Raw genomic sequence first — 24,229 nt, 5'->3', positions numbered from 1 at the left:
TTCCACTGAGAATTCTGATGAAGTGAAGACATAGTCACTCAGCAACATGAATATGGACATTTTTTATTGGATATTTTACTTAGTTACATTTTAAATGTTATCCCCTTTCCTGCTTTCCCTTCTGGAACTCCTCCACCTGTCCTCCCTCCCCCTGCTTCTATGAAGGTGCTCACCCTTCAGCTCCTTCTAGCTCCTCCATTGGAGACCTCCTGCTCAGCCCAATGGTTGGTTGAGAGTATCCACCTCTGTATTTGACAGGCTCTGGCAGAGCCTCTCAAGAGACAACTATATCAGGATACTGTTAGGAGGCACTTCTTGGCATCAGAAATAATGTCTGGGTTTGGTGTCTGTATATGGGATGGATCCCCAGGTGGGGCAGTCTCTGGCATACAGGTAAATTCTTTAGAATTAAGAATGACTAGTGATTATACCATTTCAAAGTTTAGTTTTATACATGATTTGAAAGCAATATAAATTTAAACGTCTATAAATTTAAAAGCGAATGTACCTTAAAGTTAGTAGTTCAGCATCTCTTTCTAATGAAATCAATGTTTTTATTTCATTTGAGTGAATGAGATGAATTAAATATTTAATCAGTGACTCTTAAACACAAAGAAATTGAATGCAAAAATTGTAAGGAGCAAAAGAAAAATAAGTTAAATAATGAATACCTAGAAATGTCAAAAATTGAAACTAAAATTCCTGTCTTCTATAAGATTAGCAGCATTCAAACAACCTTGCATAGATGAACAAAGAAGGACAAACTCTCAAATTACTAAGATTCTCCATTAGTTAATCATGTACAAGTTTAAAGCAATTTATTTGGCATAGAACTAAATGACAGAACACTAAAATAAGGGAGTGAACAATCTGTATAAGCTAAGTAATAACATATTAGTAAAAGTAATTAAAGAAACAAATAAAAACATAGCTAATAACCATGATTTAGAATATCTCATATTGTTTAGATGTGAATCCCAAGCACAGTGATCTATGTACTCAAAACAAAATCTAAACAGAAATAGGTAAGAGAAATGGAAAAAATCATCCAATGACAGAAAAAAGGGAGGGGGAAAGATAGGAGAATGGATGGAGAGAAGAGGACTTATGGGACATATGGGGAGGGGGGAACTGGGAAAGGGAAAAGCTTTTAGAATGTAAACAAAGAATATAGAAAATAAATAAAAAATATTAAAAATAATAAAGGAAAACTGGTAAATAACATAAAAAGTGATATTCTCTCTGCCTAGCAAGACTAGAAGTATAAGTATCTGGCACTCACCCAACATCTATATAGATTTGTAGAATCCTGACTCCAATTTCCTTTGTTGCGTAACAGATGTAAACTTAACCACTGAGCCACTTCCTACCCCACCATTTTAGTATGTATATTGCACTCTTTCTGATATATATGAAGGCCTGTTATCTCCAAATAACCTTAAGATTATCTGCTTCTCCCACTTTTCTTCTTCAATTCTAGAGATAGAACTCTGGGCCTTTGTTTGTTAAGCAGGTCCTCCAGCATCTAACTAACCTAGAGCCTAATCCTCTCACTTTAGAGAGATGCTACTAGAGTGCTTTTATCTTTTTATTAAAAAAATAGGTCATTTTGAATTTATTTAAGCTCTCCATTTGCCCTCTACATATAATTTTAGCTCATTCCTATGTTTAGATAATGAGCTTCCTAACTCTATTACGAGTTGTGTGAAATAATATATCCTTATATTTGTCCCCAAATTATCTCATCTGTGTATACATTTCAGTGTTATAACATGCATGTTTAAAAGCAAACAGTGCATATCCTGGCGACTTTATCTCTGTACCCACAGTAACTTTTATGATCTTAAATACTGTAATGATTCTTCCTAAAATCAAAAAAATATCTAAAAAGCTTTCATAGATATAAATCAAGTATTCTGCAGATGACAGGGTAACCTTAGCAACTCAAATTTAAAGACAATATTCCTATCTATTAAAATCTAAATAAAAATATTATTATTTCTAGTATAAACTTAATCCAAAGAGAGAATATGGAAAATTTATTGTGATTGTAGAGTATGAAGAAAATATTACAAGATATATATTTTCTGGGTTTGTCCACTTGTGAATTCTAAATTGAACCTAGCTTTTCCTCATATTCAAATGCTTTATCTTTCCTGCCTGTATCCATGTCTTCTTCTATCACTTGTTGAAAATACTAAGACAAGCTGGGTGGTGGTGGCGCACACCTTCAATCCCAGCACTTGGGAGGCAGATTTCTGAGTTCGAGGCCAGCCTGGTCTACAAAGTGAGTTCTAGGACAGCCAGGGCTACACAGAGAAACCCTGTGTCGAAAAAAACAAAAAACAAAACAAAACAAAAAAAAACAAAACAAAACAAAAAAAAACCAAAACAAAACAAAAAACAAAGGAAAAAAAAAAGAAAACTAGGACAAAACAAGTAACAACAATAAAAATTAGCTGTCTCCTAAGTAGACAATAGAAAAAGTGCTATAGAATTCATTTTCCTGTTTGTAAATGAGTAAGTCCACAGTATCTTTGATAGAGCTGCAATTGACACAAAGGCCTTGGCCAAGTTTAGTGTCTCTGCTCCAGAGATTAATCTCTAGTCCTTGCTTTTCTTGAGACAAGATTTACACATGCAATTGCAACTATGCAGAAACTGACCTCTTGTGACTTCTCAGGAGTGCTGGGACTATACTTGTGTACAATCTTTACCATCATCCCCAGAATCATATATTAATGTATGATACCATATTTATGTATTTTCTTTTGTGTTATTTGACTTTATTGCCCCATCTTATATGGATATTTGAGGACTACAGACTATTCAACTTTAAGCTGCATTGCTGCATATTATTTTTAGAAAAGGGGCTAGTTTCTTGTCATAAAACTTTCCAGCTTTGGTGGAAAGGTGATAGAGATGAGAGAACATTTTTAAACTTGTTTTCAGTAGATCCATCATTTTTATTTTTAGCAAAAAATTAAAAGTCACGATAATTTAATAGCATAGCTAAACTTGATATTGTTTCAAGTGTCAAATAGTTTCAATTATTTTCTAGAGCTACACACAGATGATGTTTGGCTGTGTAGATGATTAACTAGTAAACAACTGACCTCATTTTCTTTTCTATGGAACAAGATTCTTTTCTGCCTGGGTGCAGTAGTGGCTAAGTGTGACACCTCAGGAGTACTACTGGGATCATCAACAGTCTCCTCCAGCCATTATCACATTATCTTGAGAATCTACATCATTAGTTTAAATTAGGCTCACTTAATTAGCCAGCTGGTACTCTCCTTGTCAGACTGGTAAACAAGCTGTGCTGTACTCTTCCCTCGTGTCAAGTCTCAGGCTCTCTTTTGTGTCTCACTGCTGTTGTCAGTGTTTCTCCATGACAAAGTGAACCATCGCCACAGAATAGAGAATCGAATGCACCTTTGTCCATAAGCAGTGTACTGTGCACTTAGGTTTCTGTATTTCTTGTAGTTGCTCCAGAGAGACTGGTGACTTATTACCTTACCTATGGACGTGAACATTAATGTCTATAGCTCAACAAAGATATAAACACGTATATAAAAGTCAATTAATCCTGAAAGTTTATCTGAAAGTAGACTATGAACACTACTTTTATGATACCAGACAGCCTCTATCAATGCCCCTATAAAGCTATAATGCATCAAACAAAATCCTTGTATTACTGTTACTTAGTTCATTTTCAATAACATTTACAAAACAAATAGGAAGTTAGTTTAGTACACCAGAAAAATATAGCACTGAACATAGTATTTATGAGAAAAAATTTTCTAGGGCCTCAAACTGTTAAGATAATATCATGCTTGTTACTTGAAAATATTTCAGAAAAGGTTAATAATCCAACAGATCTTCAGACAATGTACTGCAATAGAATTGTTTGTATAGAATTAGACAAAGCAGAGACATACTTGTGCAAAAACATCTAGTTAATAATCACTAAGAAAATAATGTCAGGCCCTTTTTTAACTACAATATCATAGTATTTTCCTTTTTAAAAAAGTTCTAAGATATTTCATTAAGTCAAATATGATTGGTTGAGTCATTTCTGTTAAAAGAGTTATGCCCTAAATTACAAGATAATTCTTTGTTTCTGGAGAATTCTGGTGAAAGTATCTGAAAACAATATTCTAGAATAATAATATTTATAGAGAGATGTAAAACATGTCCATGAAGAAAGAGTTCAACAGAGGCTGAGCTTGGGAGAAAGATAATTACACACCAGCACACCACATTCCAAACATACATCCAATACTATCTTTTAAAATACATATATCATTTTTTCCTGAAGCAAGAAGAGGTAGGCTGACCTTAGAACCACATAAACACAAAAACAGTGTGTGCAACCAGATGTATCAAGATCAAGTCTGTGTCCCTCCAATCCCATAGAGTTCAGGATTCTCAAATAGGTGTGAATGTGGCCTACCACATTTGGAAACGCAGTCGTGTCACAATGTCAAATATTTAAACACCCTGGGTGTTATCCACTGCATGACCTTCTGTTTGACATAGCGAAAGAGCAGCCATGGAGACTTGACCCCAAAACCATTATTTATATTTGTTTATGTCTTGTGACGGAAGAATCCCATTACCCTTTAAAACCATTACCTATAAAGATAAATATTAGAAATTAAGGATGGAACTCACCTCCACCTAAGAAGAGTTACATTTAAAGGCCCATACTTACTAGTACTCATAAAGAATCATGTGAATAGTATAATTGCTTTTGCAAACTAGAACAGTATTATTTTTCTCAATAACATAAATTAATTTCAGCATGCTGTACAGCTCTGCAGATTGCGTATTCTCACATGAATTCTGGGAGTCATCCCTGCAAAATGTCTGCTCACCCATAAATTATGTTATGATCAGAGGCTCACAAAGTTATCCTTGGCAAATAAATAAATATATTTACCAAGTACTAAATATATTTCTCTACCTTTAAAGAGCAGATTGTGCAGGTTTAGACAATCATTTAAAGTTTAGAAGTATATTTACACATATCTTGTAAAAATTCAACTCATGATATTTATTTCTTCAATAAGTGGGTGATTAGAGCCTGAGAGTTGATGTGTTTTCACAGCCTGATTGACTGCTAGGCTGAATATAGGAGCCCAACCAAGTAACCATCTACAAACGTGTGCAGCCCTGCCCTACATTTTGCAACTGGAGTCACTTGAAATATATTAAATGTATCAGTTTGCAGTTAAAATCCTAGAAGCAGAGTCGTCCAAATAATTAATGTCTCTCCAATAAGGCAGATCACATTTGGTTCACTTTTATTGTTCATTTGATATAAATTTTTTAAATGAAATTGCAAAATGATTAAACTTACTTACACACTTTTGAAATGTTGAAATTCAGAACAATCAAACAGCTGTTGAAACTTGAGAAAGTATTTTGAAATTCTTTTGATCTTTTAAATTTTGATTAACAATTTCTCTCTCAGATGCATTTGAGTTTATTTGAAGGAAATTAATCATAGACCAACTTCTCGTATATCTCTTGATTTAAATTTAGCTTAATGTTTCTATATGCTTATTTCTCTATGTGTGCTTGTTTCAGTGTGTGTGCTTTTGACACATATGCATTTGCAAATGACATAAGACAACATGCCGGATTCCATTCTCTCCTTCCATCAGATAAATTCTGTAGATGTATTTCAGGTCAAGTTTATATCCACTGAGATATCTTACCTGCTCTATAAGTCATCTTTTTAAAGGATCTGACCCTTCTGCATATAAAAAGTTCATATTTTATGACTCAATGAAAGTATCATATTTCCCTTTAGCCTCTCATCCTGCCTTGCACTTCTTCCACAGAGCTGTCATTTATCAAATCAAGTTATTCTAAATCCATGTGAATGCTTCTTTTCTGTAAATTGTTTAAAGAGACAGTGTTCCTTTATTTTATCCACTATCACTGTTTTGTAATTAAAATACTATTTTGTTGGTAGCATAATAATGATAAATTCAAGGTTCCTAATATGCATCTCTATACATAATTCTGTGTGGAACCAGAGTCTCATTGAAAATCATGCTAAATAAGCAGGATAGCTGTGAGCTCTACTGCAGCTCAGTACTTACAACAGTGACAGTAATAGTATTTCAGTATTGTTTAATAGTCACCAGACGCAGATCTCCATTATCTATCCTAATAGTCACAAGCATTCTTGAAAGTAGATATTGCTAGTTAGTTCTATTTCACAAGAAAAAAAAATAAGTATAGCGACTTACTATGGTTTTCTAATTATTTTAAATAAAGGGTTTAGAATGTCCCCTCATGCACATTATGCATCCTGCATCTACCTGGCTCTGCATTGTGGATTATACCTTTCAATACGTTACAGATATTGGATATTCTTTGAGTTTCTGTCTGTCTCCAAATAGTGTCTCCCAAATGTTCAGATATGTGAAGAATAAGTTGGAGGACTCTTAGGCAAAGGATCTTTTGTGTGCATTCTCTTTCTGGGAAGGAAGTACAGTAATAGGCTATGGGATAAATGACTCTGATGGACCAGCTATAGTTTTCTTACTCCTGTCAGTAACCATGCACCAGGTGGATACTACTCAGAAAAGGCCTCATAAAAGCAATATCACTGTCTAAGCTCTATCAGACTAGACATTTCCATTAGAATCCCTCTTGATCTTAAAGTCATTTAGAAACTTTCATCTTTTGTCCTACTCTATTCTAAAAACCAAGCATCCTGAAGTACTTTCTTTCTTGCTGCTGCTGTTGCTTTCAGTAAACAGTTTTTTTAACATTACACTGACATAATGATCACTCTGTTTTAGACTGTATACAAACTAGGTTGTTATAACCACATATAGATGAAATTTAAACTATAAAATCCCATAGAGATTTTGGTGGTTTGTCACTATAGTGTGGATTGAAGGCAGTTTTTATTTTCTGCACATGAATAGAAGTTATGATTACTGCACGTATTCATTTAAATGTAACATTGATACAAACACAGTTATGTAAACACAATTGTAGTCAGCTAGTGATACAACTAGTTAAGTACCTTAATAATGCCAAGCCAAGTATTTTCTATGGGTTTGTGCAAAAACTGATATTCTTTAGTAAAATTTCAGGTCTTTTTACTTCTACTACTGCAAGTAATTGCTTTCCTACTTGAACTTACTACTTTGTAAACTCAATATTGCCTTGGAAACCTGAACAATATCCTCTCAAGATAACATTCAATGCAGAAAGGCCATGTAAGACAGAGCTACAAGGATGTCTCATTGCTGTCTTTGTTTATGAAGCACAGTATCATTCTCTAAGATTGTAGGCTAACTTGGTAGTTACAACATTAAGACTAGTGCAACTCATAGGAGACTGTCAAAGGGAAGGGTGATTCCTCAGGAGATATAGTAGAATTGTACATATAACATAATGTTTCTGCTGAGCTGGCTGACAAACTACAATACAACTTTAATATCCAAGAAGAATAGAATAAGAACATTATCAATACAGAAAAAATTATCAGGTCTTTTCTGAATCCACACATAATTTTAGTAATCTTTTTATACGGTGAATTTGGATATATAAAATATATCCTAAAGTTTTAGAAGAAATTTATGTGTATACCTAAATTTTTAATATAAATTGAAATATCAATTTCCATATGTTCAGCCACAAATGTAATTTACCTTTTACTAACCCACCAAGAGTTGTATATTCCTGTGAGTTACATTTAGGGGAATTCTGCTAATATTTAACATATTGTGGATAAAACTATCATTTTTGTATTAAAGCTTGACTGAATATTATTTATTTTATATTATAAACTTAGAAAGCACATAAAATTAACAACTACAGTAAATTACCTTATAGCCATTAGTTTTATAATATTAACAGTAAGAAATTAGGGAGAACAAAAGAAAAACTTCCTAGATATCATTTGTTTTCTTATAATCGCATTTAGAATAGATGCTTACTATGATAAATATTGTTAATAAAATATATTTAACACACCAAGTATGTTACAAACAATTTTAAAAATTGCTTACTTTTGTTTTGTAACATTCTACCTCTCATAAAAGAAATTAAATAATAGATTTAATCCCATTGGTCAAACTGCTGCCATTTGGGTCCATGAATGTTCATGTGATGCAATACAATTCTCAGATCAAAAGAAAATAAAGAATGGTAATACATAGGAGCATGGAGTCCTATTTTCTTGAATAACAAGTTCTGATGTGAAAATGATTCTATGAATAGTTGTAGTCACAAAACAATAGAAAGTCAAGAACAAAAGCATTTTCAAGTACTTGGGTTGGTCTCATTGAAGCCAGAAAAAAAATTGCTGTAGGTTTTGATGCTATTTGATGACAATGGGGACTAGAGAAATCTGGTGCTCTGTTAATACACTCCACATATGTTTTTTTCTCAACCTGATGGTTGAACAGCTATTAGTTTAGATCCAAGTAAGCAATGAGTGGTTAAAAAGGTTGCTAAGATGACCAAGGCCACTTCAGCTTTGGAGCTGGAGCATTACAATCATGGAGCTCTAATCTTTCCTGAGGCTCATAAGACCTTTAATGCAGACATGGCTTTTGGACCCTAGTGACTTCAGTTCAGTCTGGTCTTCTATGGAGATGGTGAATACAGAGAAGGAAAACACAGCCAAACAGTGTCATCACTGAACTGCAGTGAGCAGACATAACATATTTTATAATATTTGACTTTAGAAACAGCTCTCTGTGACTCTAAGTTCATTTTAGATAGATGAAAGGATAGTATTATAAAAATTGTATAACTGATGAAGGAAAATGATGTTGAATATGATATTTTCAGGTTAGTCTAATAGTGCTTAGAAAATCAGGTATCTGGCCAAATACAACTTTAATCTTATTCCTGACTTCCTGAATTCTTCCTTCATTTCTTGCCCAGTATTCCAATAATGCCAAAATTTTAAAACATTGTTTTTTAATTTTTCTTGATTACAGGCAGTGAGTACAGACCCTGTGCCAGTTAAATTACACTACGACAAGTCACATGACCAAGTCTGGGTGCTGAGCTGGGGCAGCATGGAGAAGACATCACCAACTCTTCAGGTAAAGTATGTCATGGGAGCTGAGGAAATGATGACTTTAAAACATTTTGGTGTCTCACAGATGTTTTTGAGCATTTAACTATGACATTCTTCCTGAAGGGAACTGTGGTTTCAGTTATTTTCTGTGCATAGAGAAGGAAAAATGTGTAAAACTAAAGTTGTTATTTCAGACTAGGATCATCACAGATAATATTTCATAAAGTTTCCATTTATATGATAAAAGAATAAGTGACCATAACAGTTAATGCCATTAGGAAAAAAATATATAGTTTGCCTAATTTCTTATGCTGTTACTGTAACAGATTTCCTGACACTGAGTAACTTTTAGAACACAATGGGTTATTTTGACTGGCAATTGAAGAATGAACCTCTGAACCATTAAGTACTTACTAGCAGCTTATGACATGAAGGTTATATGGTGCAGTAGAATTTGTGTGTCAGGGAAGTTTTAGTGAAATAACTGAGCCATATCCTAAGTAAACATCCATCCATTAATAAATAGGTAAGGACAGATTTGAACTTTGGCCTTGCCAGAATATTCTCAGTGAAGCCAGGAGGTAGGGCCTGTGGAATCTGACCGCCACCATAAAGGCTGATCTATAGTGTTCCAGCATCTAGAGGATAGGCCTCCATTTAATTGAGGAATGTTCTGTGTTATTCTTGGGATAATTGCCTCTATTTTAGGTTATTTACATGATGACTTCACAGAAACAGAGAAAGAAAGTAATTTTGGCTGTGACCCTGTGTCATGCCCCTCAAGATTCATTATGAACTATTTCTTCAAACTGCCTGTGACACTGTATTACCTGTAGTGTGCCACTAATGTTGAGCACTAAATCATCAAGGTTTTTAAATATTTTGATAAAGTAGGTAAATGCGATTATTTTGAATCCCAATTAGTTGTAATTAACAGTGTTTTATTGATTCTAAGGTCTTTCCATTTTGGTAGTATTTTACGCAACTGCTAGAACATTTTCATTTTATATTTTTAAGCTAGATTTTAAGGTGCACTCTTTTGACAAATTTTTTAGAAAATTATTAATTTTCTGTAAGTTTTACTATTAAAAATGCCCAAGAGCTATCATCATACTACTTAGTGACTTGTTATATCATAACAAATGTTTAGTTATATCATAGCCTCATTTCATTTTTAAAATGACCTTGATGTCTTATAAAATGTAAAATTTGCTATTCTAAAGGTCATGATGATCCAGGCAGTGGTAGTAAACGCCTTTAAGTCCAGCACTTGGGAGGCAGAGGCAGTGGGATTTCTGAGTTCGAGGCCAGCTTGGTCTACAGAATGAGTTCCAGGACAGCCAGGGGCTATACAGAGAAACCCTGTCTCAAAAAACAAAACCAGCTGGGCAGTGGTGGCACACGCCTGTAATCCCAGCACTTGGGAGGCAGAGGCAGGTGGATTTCTGAGTTCGAGGCTAGCCTGGTCCACAGAGGAAGTTCCAGGACAGACAGGGCTATACAGAAAAACCCTGTCTCGAAAAAACCAAATCAAAAAAAAAAAAAAAAGAAAAAGAAAAAAAAGGAAAGAAAGAAAAAGAAAAAGGAAAAAGAAAAGAAAAAAGAAAAACAGAACCAAAACAAAACAAAATCATGATGAGAGTTTCTTCCACAGTTTCATGTTGGTAGAAGTATGTTTTCAAATATATCACAGGTTGTCAGGCTTGAAAGCAATCATGTTTACTTGCTTATCCACCTAACGTGCCCCTGAATGCTCATCACTTGAAAACAAAGTTTTAACCAAATAATTGCTTCTTTAAACATATACATGGTGCAAGAAATATAAAGAGGATATCCAGAACTTAATACGTAGAAGGATATGAGCAATAAAGCATTTTAAATATAATGATATTGTATATAGAACCAGCTCTTGGAAGTTGTCTGCTGATTTCCATATATGTGGCATTGTACATACTTATGAATATGAACACACATTTAAACCACACACACACGCACACACACATCACACACACACACATACACACAGACCATACCATATAAATAAATATAATTTTAAAATGAATAAAAGTTTTTAAAATATGTTTTTATTTATTCCAAGAGTTTGAAATATTAACTTGATATACATGTTTCATTTTTACTTTCATGGCTATATATCTATGTTTACTGTATACATGAAATTGAATCTAGTACCTGTTTTATATTACATCATGTTTCTTTGTTGTACTATTTTAATAGACTCCACAAAGTATAGGGTGCCTAAGTGTATTTATAATCTTGTGTCTCTTACAATTAGATGTGTCATAGGGATGTCACCATGTAAGGTGTCCTCTGTCTACCTCCTGCAATAGTTACATGCACAAGCATTCTTTGTAGAAACAAGTTTCCCTATGCTTAGCTTCACATTCTATATCCCAGTTTGTTACTAAATATGAACTCTGAGAAGGAAAATAGAGTTTATTCATAAAATGTATTTTAACGTGAAGAAAATGAAGCTTCCTTCTCCCCACTGTTGGACTCAGTGCCTTGTATTCTGTTTAGGTGATCACTCTGGCCAGCGGGAATGTCCCACACCACACCATCCACACACAACCCGTGGGGAAACAGTTTGACAGAGTGGATGACTTCTTTATTCCCACCCCAACACTTATTATTACTCACATGAGGTAAGTGCTAAAATGAAGGGCTAGTTTTAAAAGTTTTCTATTTAATTTTAATAAAAGATACATAAAATACAAAGTAGTTTATTTATAAAATAAATACAAAGAACACTAACATGATGCTTAGTTTTTCTGCTTTCCGTGATTTATCAGTGTTAGTGATGAATCTGCCACCATAACCTTCATTTTATGTCTAATGAACAAACTTTAGAAACAAAAAATTAAGTGTATTTTGTTATTCATATTTAAACTTTTCTAAATTGCTGTCAAGGGATTTATTTCACACTAGGATCTTATAAAACATTTGTATGTTTAAAAAAATCAAATGATTTTAATAAATGAATGACTCTCAGAAACAATGTGTATTTCAATGTGTCGTGAGGAAGAATTACAGGTTCAGTTATCTGTTCAGTGTTTTATTATCATATGCCAGTCCAGTTCATGTGGCAATTAATATAACATTCTATTTAGAAATATAATTATTTCATATGAAATATTTGAATTCTGAGCTTTGAAAGGAGTACATTTTTCTCTCACTCCCATTATTTCCAAGATCTGTAGGTAGCATTAACTCACAGTGATATCTGTACAAGGCCTCCTAGCACTGATCTAAATCACTATACAAAGAAGATTTTTTAATGTTATTATTAAAGTGCTTTAAAGTTGTGGATGATGATCTTTCAACATTTTAGCATTTGTATTCCTTTAGGATTGTGTATTAACATACTTGGTTCTAAACTGTACTCTATAAGTAATTCAACCAATAGCTATTTAACATTAACAATAGCAATCCTATCTCTAATAGAATCAAATTTTAATGAACCGGGTTGATCATCAAATTTCCTAAATTACAGCTCAAAGTGATTGTTCAAACTATTGCAAAAGTGATTTTTCTTTTTCACACATTAGGTTGTTATTTATCTAATTTTCAAATAAGAATTTACTATTCACTTGAAACACCTGGCCAATTAATGTGGTTTGTTCTATAGATTTTGTGGAATGAGTTAACATGGAATTTCACATGTGTGCAAATATGATGGGACTGAAATTTTGTGAACTGTATCTTTATACTTTTTCAGTACTTGTTCACTTTTGTATTTCAAACATACTTCCATATCCTCAGGCAGAGGGCCTGACATGTAATATGCTTTTGATGAATATTGGCTTTCTTCTTCTGACCCAGTATCCCATTAATATGCCTTATTCCCAGGAGGCATCATCCTCATTTCATGTAACTAATATCTTAATGTCTGATATACACCTGGGCCAGAGTCAGGATTTAATATTCTCAGTGCCTAAAATGATGGATACTTAATTTATTTTTCTCATAGGAAGGTGGGAAGTGTCACATTTTCTATGATTTTGCTTGGGGAAGCGCTGTCTTTCAGACATACCGAATTTCTTCTTGTCTAATATGTGTCTGGCCACGTCACTTTCAGAACACATGGATTGTGTTGAAATGGTGAACAATGACAGAAACACCTGAGAGAGGAAAGGGTCCCCAGAGAAGAGGCACAATGTTGGGCTTCTTGTCTGGTGGCTGCCTAGAATATTTATGGCAGAAAGTAGATAAAGACGAAGGAAATTTACACTGTGGTATTTCATTTTCTGTGCATACATCAGGCCCAGTCGATGTGGGGTACCACTTTTTGTGCATACACTTCTGGCCCCAAACATAATCAGGGGATACTCATGTACTGTTCAGCACAGTTATGGAGGTTAAAGCCTATCTCCCCAGTCATCTCTCACTTGCTTTGTTAGCTGCTAGCCTTGGCTCAGGATCAAGCCAATGCAACGCTGGCTGTCCTTGACAGTCACCAGGGGTTCATAGTCTCTGCCAGTGGCTTCTTTTTGTCAAGTTCATGTTGCCAGCTCATAAGCATGTCATGAGATTCTACTTTACTGCATATGCTGGGCTAACTCATTAGCTACACCATTGTTATTGATGGCAGCACTCCATTTCCTTCTAAAGACTGACATGATATATTGCTGAAGTAATTCTTTTTCCAGTGATAACTGTCTGTACAATTCAACATATACTCAGGTACACTAGATCATTCTGGAATTAGTTACAGTTATACCAAAAGTATGAATACTTTTAGTCTGTTTTATTTATGTATTTAAGGCCTCCCCCACATCATGTCTATGTCTTATTTTGTTTCTGTTCCTGTAACCTTCAGGGTTCCTTATTCTGGTCTATAAAATAGGTTAAGATTGAAGAATTTAAAATTTAAAAGTGTATAAGATTGTTTTCCTTCAAAGTAACTTCAGTATGTATGCATCTTTATGTCTCTATTACTTTTGGAGCTACATAATGAAATCTATACACATAAGTTTGCATTTTAATGAACAGCATTGACCAACAAATTTCCTTTTTTGGGATATATATGTCCATACATGTCTGTGTGCATTTATATGCTTTAATAATTACCTTGAGATCCATAAAAATATACAATGTGCACATATAATCTATATGGTTATAAACTTTAAATATGCTAATCAAATGTCAAATATCAAATACCAATATATTATACTAAATTTTTATATACATTGTTACAAAAGTGATTTACATTCAAAAGGTTTGAAGAGTTTATTTGAAAATTTCAATATTTCAACAATTCTTGAAATCTTGTTAGGCTGTTTCTGACCTGCTTTAGAAATTTGGCTTTCAAGAGAGCATTGTTCATGCGAAAATGAGGGCCATGTTCCCTATTTTCCCCCTGCTCCTCAGAGAATTCCATCTCCTCCCAAGGTTAATACAGGCTCTGCCTAATAATCACATTTTTCATTATTCAAAAGAGTAAGTAATTCCTGGAGAAAATGCTTCTCCTTTATGTTAATGAACTTCTCATTCCTTTCTTTTTTTTTTCTTTCTTTTTTTTTATTCGATATAATTTCTTTACATTTCAAATGATTTCCCCTTTTCTAGCCCCCCCACTCCCCGAAAGTCCCGCAAGCCCCCTTCTCTTCCCCTGTCCTCCCACCCACCCCTTCCCACTTCCCCATTCTGGTTTTGCTGAATACTGTTTCACTGAGTCTTTCCAGAACCAGGGGCCACTCCTCCTTTCTTCTTGTACCTCATTTGATGTGTGGATTATGTTTTGGGTATTCCAGTTTTCTAGGTTAATATCCACTTATTAGTGAGTGCATACCATGATTCACCTTTTGAGTCTGGGTTACCTCACTTAGTATGATATTCTCTAGCTCCATCCATTTGCCTAAGAATTTCATGAATTCATTGTTTCTAATGGCTGAATAGTACTCCATTGTGTAGATATACCACATTTTTTGCATCCACTCTTCTGTTGAGGGATACCTGGGTTCTTTCCAGCATCTGGCAATTACAAATAGGGCTGCTATGAACATAGTAGAACATGTATCCTTATTACATGGTGGGGAGTCTTCTGGGTATATGCCCAGGAGTGGTATAGCAGGATCTTCTGGAAGTAAGGTGCCCAGTTTTTGGAGGAACCGCCAGACTGATTTCCAGAGTGGTTGTACCAATTTGCAACCCCACCAGCAGTGGAGGAGTGTTCCTCTTTCTCCACACCCTCTCCAACACCTGCTGTCTCCTGAATTTTTAATCTTAGCCATTCTGACTGGTGTAAGATGAAATCTTAGGGTTGTTTTGATTTGCATTTCCCTAATGACTAATGAAGTTGAGCATTTTTTAAGATGCTTCTCCGCCATCCGAAGTTCTTCAGGTGAGAATTCTTTGTTTAACTCTGTACCTCATTTTTTAATAGGGTTGTTTGGTTTTCTGCAGTCTAACTTCTTGAGTTCTTTATATATATTGGATATTAGCCCTCTATCTGATGTAGGATTGGTGAAGATCTTTTCCCAATTTGTTGGTTGCCGATTTGTCCTCTTGATGGTGTCCTTTGCCTTACAGAAACTTTGTAATTTTATGAGGTCCCATTTGTCAATTCTTGCTCTTAGAGCATACGCTATTGGTGTTCTGTTCAGAAACTTTCTCCCTGTACCGATTCTCATTCCTTTCTAAAGAAATCAGGAGACTACGTGGGCCCTCAGCTTCAGCCAGTTGCTATTAACAATGCTACACAATATTTGATTCTCATCTCAGTTTCCTTAAATTTGTGAGCTCTGGTGTGAGGACCAAGCTTGTGTCTCCACATTTCTTTCCTACAGAAGCTGCACTTGATTCAGTTTTCTGGCAAGTACAGGAGCATGTAGGATGCTTGTAATTCTGATATCCTCCTATAACCCGAGGAGCTTTAGCAAATGCACGCATACTTCTTGATAACCTTTAACTTCAAGAACCCAAACTTTGAGTTGAGTCTCTGGCTGCTGAGGAAAATTGAAAATACGTTTAAAGGCCATGAATATCACTAAGATGTCCTTCAAGTGTTCAGTGGAAATGTATTTAGGGGCTGGGGAGAACATTGAGTTGTCAAAAACACTGCTGCTCTTAGAGAGTACCCAAAGTCAGTTTTAGCATTCATTTGGTGTGTCATTAACCATCCCCATGTCCAGAAATAGAGGATTCAATGCTCACTCCTGACCAATGTGGACACTTGCCATGCAAGTTGTTCACATACATACAAAAATAATATTAACCAATCTAAAAGAACTTAATACAATAAAATACATTTGTATGAAATAGTACATGATTAGATTACTTTTTAAAAATATTTATTTATTTACTTAATGTATGTGAGTACACTGTTACTGTCTTCAGACACACCAGAAGAGGACATTGGATCCCATTACAGATGGTTTTCAGCCACCATGTGGTTGCTGGGAATTGAACTTAAGTCCTCTGGAAGAGAAGTCAGTGCTCTTAACCACTGAACCATCTCTCCAGCCCCAGATTGGATTACTTTTTGGTTTATGTTTTAAATATGGATGGGATATTTACATGAATCCGGTCCATTAATTATTTAGTAACATGTTTCATATTAGTAGTTATCGTATATCATAATTAGAATTCTTGTTAAATCGCAGTACCAAAAGCATCTCAAACTCTTGACAGATTAATGATCTTTCCATCCCCTAATTATATTTTCAGTGAATACCTGAAAGACATCTCTGTGATATTCATGGCCTTTAAACTTACTTTCCACTGTAGTTCATGAAGAAAAATTGTTTTCCCTCTATTTTTCTCTCTTATGCCCACTCTCTTTCCCAGTATGGTGCTGTTCTGCAATGAATTTTTATATTGTATGATTCTTCAATTTTGAAAGAACAAGGCTACTTAGTAGGCACTCCTTTACAATTTGATCCTTAAAGTCATTTGTGTGCTAAGACAAACATTGGAGTGTTGGAGGCACCATCAGACAGTAAGACATTAAAGACCTGTGAAGTCTCAGATGGACTGTAGCCCTACCCCAACTCACTGCCAGGACTTCATGGCAGCTCACCTCACAGTGACCTAAAGTGTGAAGCAGGCAACGTTGCTCTGCAGTCAGAGAGCATCTACAATGCATTTTTCCTGTTATAAATTATAGCAAAAATGATTAAGAAAACATTGAGTTTGATATATGTTTCCTTAAAGCTTCTCCAAGGAGGAAATATTTCTTCTGCAGGGAAAATAAACATTCTCCGAAAGTTAAAGTACATCATTCCCCTTCATATTTTAAGAAATATGCAGAAGCAAAATTATATATAGATATATATGTGTGTGTGTGTGTGTGTGTGTGTCTGTGTGTGTATGCGTGTATGGTGAGACATACATCAGTAGGACTCTATTCTTGTCACAGACAGTCCAGGTGTATGAAGGTGCAGAGGCAACACTATGTTGAGGTATGAAGAGGTATGTTGTAAAAGAGCACTTAATTCAAGTACAATCTCCTGATGAGAGACAACAGTTTAAGGGGTAGTGGTATACCCTTTAATCCCAGCATTTGGAAGACAGATGCGAGTAGATCTGTTAGTTCAAGGCCAGACAAAGACATGAAACAAACAAAAACAAAAAACAACAAACAAAAACAAACAGTAAAACATAAAGAACAAGAAAATTATTTGTAATGCAAAATTCACAAGGAAATCTCTATTCAGTGCAAGAAGTTTTTATTTCATTCATTCTTATATGCTAATCAACTAATGAAGAAAAATGACTAAAAGAAATAAACAAAATGTTTCTGAACTCTTAGGCTATTTAAACTGCTTACTGTGATTAGTATAGCAATAAGCACAATGTACAAGGCGTTGATCTATGCTTGCAATCAGCCTCTCTTAATAACAACTGAATCTACTTTTATTTTTAATACTGCTTTTATCCCTCTTTACTTTGCTATTATAGATGAACACTTAAAAAAAAACCTGGGTGTCTGTATGTTTGTGCATACTTGGATGCATATGGATAACAGACTAGCATAAACGTGCATGCACACACATATATAGAGACAGACAGACAGACAGAAGGACAGACAGAAAGAGAGAAAGAGAATCTGTTATTTTCATATTTCTTGAGTTAATAGGTCCTGACTTTTCCTGCTTTTTCCCTGCCTGGTAATAATTCTAGAACTCCCTCAATTCTATTTGTCCTACTTAGAAAAATATTTCATATATATATATATATATATATATATATATATATATATATATATATATATATATATAATTTTATATATATATATATATATTTCCAAAGGCTTGAGGTAAGCAGCCAGCAACTCCTTTAAGGAATTTTTAGTTTGATTATTGCCCTGTCTTTTCTGTGAGAGATGTTGTTTTTGTTGTTGTTGTTGTTGTTGTTGTTGTTGTTGAATGGGGAAAGTAAACACAAGGCTCCATCCTTACCTAATTGATAATCACTCCCAAATGAAGAACTGGTTGCACTAGGGAATTTCACTGGGGAAACAAACCACTTTAAGGGGCAGCCCCCATGCCCAGCAGTAAATACCTAATACACACACACACACACACACACACAAAAACTCAAAGACTTCTGTGCAGGGTCTTTGTCTCATAATTTTTTCCAGAACATTTTTTAAAATCTAATAGATCCTTTGTATATACATAAATGGCTTCCTGTTTTGTGTTTTTGTGGGATTCCTGTGTGTGCTAGCCTGTATGTCTCTGAGTTTACATGTGTTTTTTGTGCAATTTCTTTGACCCTTTTTCTTCTCTTTGTTTTTTCCTATTCTGATTTTAAAGTTTTATCTTATTTCATTACTATTCTTATTTTTATCAGTATTAAGCTTATTTCTAATGAGAGACATTAAGGATCTATTTGCTATTATCATCATCATCATCATTTTCATCATCATTATTATTATTTAGAGACATTTCTTTTCTCATGAGAGATAGAAAATATATAAATCTGAATGAGGGAATGGTTAGAGGAAACAGTCATCTGAATATGTTGTATAAAAGAGTGTTATTTTCAATAAAAGAAAAATAGAAAGATGCAAAAGTAAGGTTGTTTTCAAATAAGAGGAGGGAAATAAAATATTTTAAGTGGGATCCAGCTCAAGGGGGAGGTCCTAAGCCCTGACACTATTACTAAGGCCATGGAGGTACCCACAAAAAAGGACCTATCATCACTGCCCTCCGAATGGAGGCAGCTTAAAGAGTTTCCCAAGCAGCTTGAAGAGTCAGATACAGATATTTGCACCCAACTAATGGGCAGCAGCTGCTGACCCTTGTGGTTTAATTAGAGAAAATCTGGAAGAAGCTGAGGAGGAAGGCAACTCTGTAGGAGGTCCAGCAGTCTCAACCTGGGTCCCCAAAATCTCTGACTTTGGACCACTAACCAGGCAGCATATGCCAGCTGATGAGAGCCCCAACACAAATACAGTAGAGGACTGCTGTGTCTGGATTCTATCAGAGAAGCTGCACCTAACCCACAAGGGACTGGAGGCCCCAGGGAGTTTAGAGGTCAGGTGGGGGCAGGGAAAGGTGGTGGGACATCCTCTTGGAGACAGGGGCAGGGAGGAGGTATGGGATGTAGAAAAGCTGGAGGGTGGACCAGGAGTGGGAATAAAGTATGGAGTTAAACAAATAAATAATAAAAAAGAAGTTCTTTTACTTTAATATCACTAGTGGATTCTAAGTGTGAAGATTTAACAAACTCTAAATAGACTAATTCTGCAGCTTTTTATTGATTAGATAAGAATATTAACATTATACAGCTTAGAAGCATTCCATGTTGTCAATCTTACTTCAGTTTTATTATAGAGTATGAAATTCTTCTTTCTTCTCTGGAATATTCTTTTGATAATAGCACAGTTATGTTGGTTGGTCTTCCTTGTCAACCACACTGAATGTGGAATAACTTAAACACATGACTGTCTTTGAGTTTCCAGATATTTTCCCTAAGAGACAGTTGTGCTGTGCATGTAGCATAAAACCTCTGTCATTTTTTCCTTTCAAATAATTTTAGGGAATTTCTGGGACTGATAATTCAATGTTATTGCAAACATACAAATTATATATTTGGGGGACTACTTGGCTCAGTTTACAATTTAGTAAAATCATATTCAAACAGTAATGAACTTGTTTAAGAAATGCAGATGTTTCTCAACTTCTGATGGACTTGTAGCCTGATAGTCCCAAGCTAATCTGAAAATATCATAATGTAAACATAGAAAACTGCATGAGGCATCAGTTGAAAAGCATTCATTCAGGTAAATTGTATGTGATACAACACCAGCTACTTTACCCACAAGCATACTAGGACCTGTGGTTTGCTGTTATTACCCATCATCCAAGATAACGTTCATTGTGCCTGTCCACAGTCTGAGGAAAGCTCAAAATGAAAACTAGAAAGGTAGATTCTACTGAGTATATTTTCTTTTCTCAACATCATAAAGTTGAAATCTGTGAACTCAACAGTAGGAATTTCTAAACACAACAAAACAAAGAAAAAAAAAGAAAGAAACCAAATAAAGTGTGTGTATGAGAAAGACCGAGAGGAGGGGGGGGAGACAGAGACAGAGAGACAGACAGAGAGACAGTGAGAGTGAGAGAGAGGGGGGAGAGAAAGGGTGAGAGAGAGCGTGACAACATCCTGTATTTTCTTGTGCTTCTAAGGTTAGCATAGAAGATTGATTTCCTCTTAGAAGAAATATAGCACATGGTATATTTTTAGCATAGATTTTTTTCTTTCTTTTTTTTAAATTTATTGATATATTTATTTACATTTCAAATGATTTCCCCTTTTCTGGACCCCCACTCCCCGAAAGTCCCATCAGTCTCCTTCCCTCCCCCTCTTTTCCCACCCAACCCTTCCCATTTCCCTGTTCTGATTTTGCTCTATACTGCTTCACTGAGTCTTTTCAGAACAAGGGGCCACTCCTCCGTTCTTGTACCTCATTTGATGTGTGGATTATGTTTTGGATGTTCCAGTTTTCTAGGTTAATATCCACTTATTAGTGAGTGCATACCATGATTCACCTTTTGAGTCTGGGTTACCTCACTTAGTATGATGTTCTCTAGCTCCATCCATTTGCCTAAGAATTTCATGAATTCATTGTTTCTAATGGCTGAATAGTACTCCATTGTGTAGATATACCACATTTTTTGCATCCACTCTTCTGTTGAGGGATACCTGGGTTCTTTCCAGCATCTAGCAATTATAAATAGGGCTGCTATGAACATAGTAGAGCATGTATCCTTATTACATGGTGGGGAATCCTCTGTATATTAAACTTGTCATAATGCAGTTTCCCAAGTTATATAACATAAGAGGACCTTTCTCAAATCATGCTGTTGTGTTAGGCCAGAAGAGCCTAATAATAATAAGTAAATAACTTTCTAATTTAGAACATATGCAAAAATTAATGGAAACAATTTTAAAATTTTCTATTAATGTGACTGCATGTTAGTTTTACATATGCCATTTTTAACTTTTGTCTATAAATTTAAAATCGGTATATTCCAAAGTCAGAGATAGTCATTGAAGAAATGGTGATAGTTAGATAGTCATTTTTTTAATTCGATATATTTTTTATTTACATTTCAAATGATTTCCCATTTTCTAGCCCCCCCCCCACTCCCCAAAAGTCCCATAAGCCCCCTTCTCTCCCCCTGTCCTACCACCCACCCCTTCCCACTTCCCCGTTCTGGTTTTGCCAAATACTGCTTCACTGAGTCTTTCCAGAACAAGGGGCCACTCCTCCGTTCTTCTTGTACTTTATTTGATGTGTGGATTATGTTTTGGGTATTCCAGTTTTCTAGGTTAATATCCACTTATTAGTGAGTGCATACCATGATTCATCTTTTCAGTCTGGGTTACCTCACTTAGTATGATGTTCTCTAGCTCCATCCATTTGCCTAAGAATTTCATGAATTCATTGTTTCTAATGGCTGAATAGTACTCCATTGTGTAGATATACCACATTTTTTGCATCCACTCTTCTGTTGAGGGATACCAGGGTTCTTTCCAGCATCTGGCAATTATATATAGGGCTTCTATGAACATAGTAGAGCATGTATCCTTATTACATGGTGGGGAATCCTCTGGGTATATGCCCAGGAGTGGTATAGCAGGATCTTCTGGAAGTGAGGTGCCCAGTTTTCAGAGGAACCACCAGACTGATTTCCAGAGTGGTTGTACCAATTTGCAACCCCACCAGCAGTGGAGGAGTGTTACTCTTTCTCCACACCCTCTCCAACACCTGCTGTCTCCTGAATTTTTAATCTTAGCCATTCTGAATGTTGTAAGGTGAAAATCTCAGGGTTGTTTTGATTTGCATTTCCCTAATGACTAATGAAGTTGAGCATTTTTTAAGATGCTTCTCAGCCATCTGAATTTCTTCATGTGAGAATTCTTTGTTTAACTCTGTACCCCATTTTTTAATAGGGTTGTTTGTTTTTCTGGACGCTAACTTCTTGAGTTCTTTATATATATTGGATATTAGCCCTCTATCTGATGTAGGATTGGTGAAGATCTTTTCCCTCGACAAAGGGGCTGAAAACATCCAATGGAAAAAGATAGCTTTTTCTTTTTTTTTTTTAATTTTTTTTATTCGATATAATTTATTTACATTTCAAATGATTTCCCCTTTTCTAGCCCCCCACTCCCCGAAAGTCCTGTAAGCCCCCTTCTCTTCCCCTGTCCTCCCACCCACCCCTTCCCACTTCCCCGTTCTGGTTTTGCTGAATACTGTTTCACTGAGTCTTTCCAGAACCAGGGGCCACTCCTCCTTTCTTCTTGTATCTCATTTGATGTGTGGATTATGTTTTGGGTATTCCAGTTTTCTAGGTTAATAACCACTTATTAGTGAGTGCATACCATGATTCACCTTTTGAGTCTGGGTTACCTCACTTAGTATGATGTTCTCTAGCTCCATCCATTTGCCTAAGAATTTCATGAATTCATTGTTTCTAATGGCTGAATATTACTCCATTGTGTAGATATACCACATTTTTTTGCATCCACTCTTCTGTTAAGGGATACCTGTGTTCTTTCCAGCATCTGGCAATTATAAATAGGGCTGCTATGAACATAGTAGAGCATGTATCCTTATTACATGGTGGGGAATCCTCTGGATATATGCCCAGGAGTGGTATAGCAGGATCTTCTGGAAGTGAGGTGCCCAGTTTTCGGAGGAACCGCCAGACTGATTTCCAGAGTGGTTGTACCAATTTGCAACCCCACCAGCAGTGGAGGAGTGTTCCTCTTTCTCCACACCCTCTCCAACACCTACTGTCTCCTGAATTTTTAATCTTAGCCATTCTGACTGGTGTAAGATGAAATCTTAGGGTTGTTTTGATTTGCATTTCCCTAATGACTAATGAAGTTGAGCATTTTTTAAGAAGCTTCTCTGCCATCCGAAGTTCTGGTGAGAATTCTTTGTTTGACTCTGTGCCCCATTTTTTAATAGGGTTGTTCGGTTTTCTGGAGTCTAACTTCTTGACTTCTTTATATATATTGGATATTAGCCCTCTATCTGATATAGGATTGGTGAAGATCTTTTCCCAATTTGTTGGTTGCTGATCTGTCCTCTTGATGGTGTCCTTTGCTTTACAGAAACTCTGTAACCTTATGAGGTCCCATTTGTCAATTCTTGCTCTTAGAGCATACGCTATTGGTGTTCTGTTCAGAAACTTTCTCCCTGTACCGATGTCCTCAAGGGTCTTCCCCAGTTTCTTTTCTATTAGCTTCAGAGTGTCTGGCTTTATGTGGAGGTCCTTGATCCATTTGGATTTGAGCTTAGTACAAGGAGACAAGGATGGATCAATTCGCATTCTTCTGGATGCTGACCTCCAGTTGAACCAGCACCATTTGTTGAAAAGGCTATCAAGCAGGAGGATCAATGGAACAGGATTGAAGATCCAGAAATGAACCCACACACCTATGGCCACTTGATCCTCGACAAAGAGGCTGAAAACATCCAATGGAAAAAAGATAGCTTTTTCAACAAATGGTGCTGGTTCAACTTGAGGTCAGCATGCAGAAGAATGCAAATTGATCCATCCTTTTCTCCTTGTACTAAGCTCAAATCCAAATGGATCCAGGACCTCCACATAAAGCCATACACTCAGAAGCTAATAGAAAAGAAACTGGGAAGACCCTTGAGGGCATCGGTAAAGGGAG

General features: G+C 35.5%; 1 protein-coding gene across 3 annotated transcripts in view; it reads left to right on the top strand.

Annotated features, from left to right (window-relative positions):
* Fstl5 (follistatin like 5) overlaps positions 1–24,229 on the top strand; it is a 585,582-nt gene that overhangs the window by 522,562 nt on the left and 38,791 nt on the right. For all 3 annotated transcript variants that reach the window (XM_052180341.1, XM_052180340.1, XM_052180339.1), the window contains 2 exons: positions 8,985–9,092; positions 11,606–11,730. In XM_052180341.1, coding sequence (XP_052036301.1) covers positions 8,985–9,092; positions 11,606–11,730 — 233 coding nt within the window. The remainder of the gene's footprint in view (positions 1–8,984; positions 9,093–11,605; positions 11,731–24,229) is intronic.

Source organism: Apodemus sylvaticus, chromosome 4, assembly GCF_947179515.1.
Source record: "Apodemus sylvaticus chromosome 4, mApoSyl1.1, whole genome shotgun sequence".
NCBI lineage: Eukaryota > Metazoa > Chordata > Mammalia > Rodentia > Muridae > Apodemus > Apodemus sylvaticus.
Note: the sequence above shows the minus strand (reverse complement) of the source record. Positions and strands in the feature narration are given on the sequence as shown.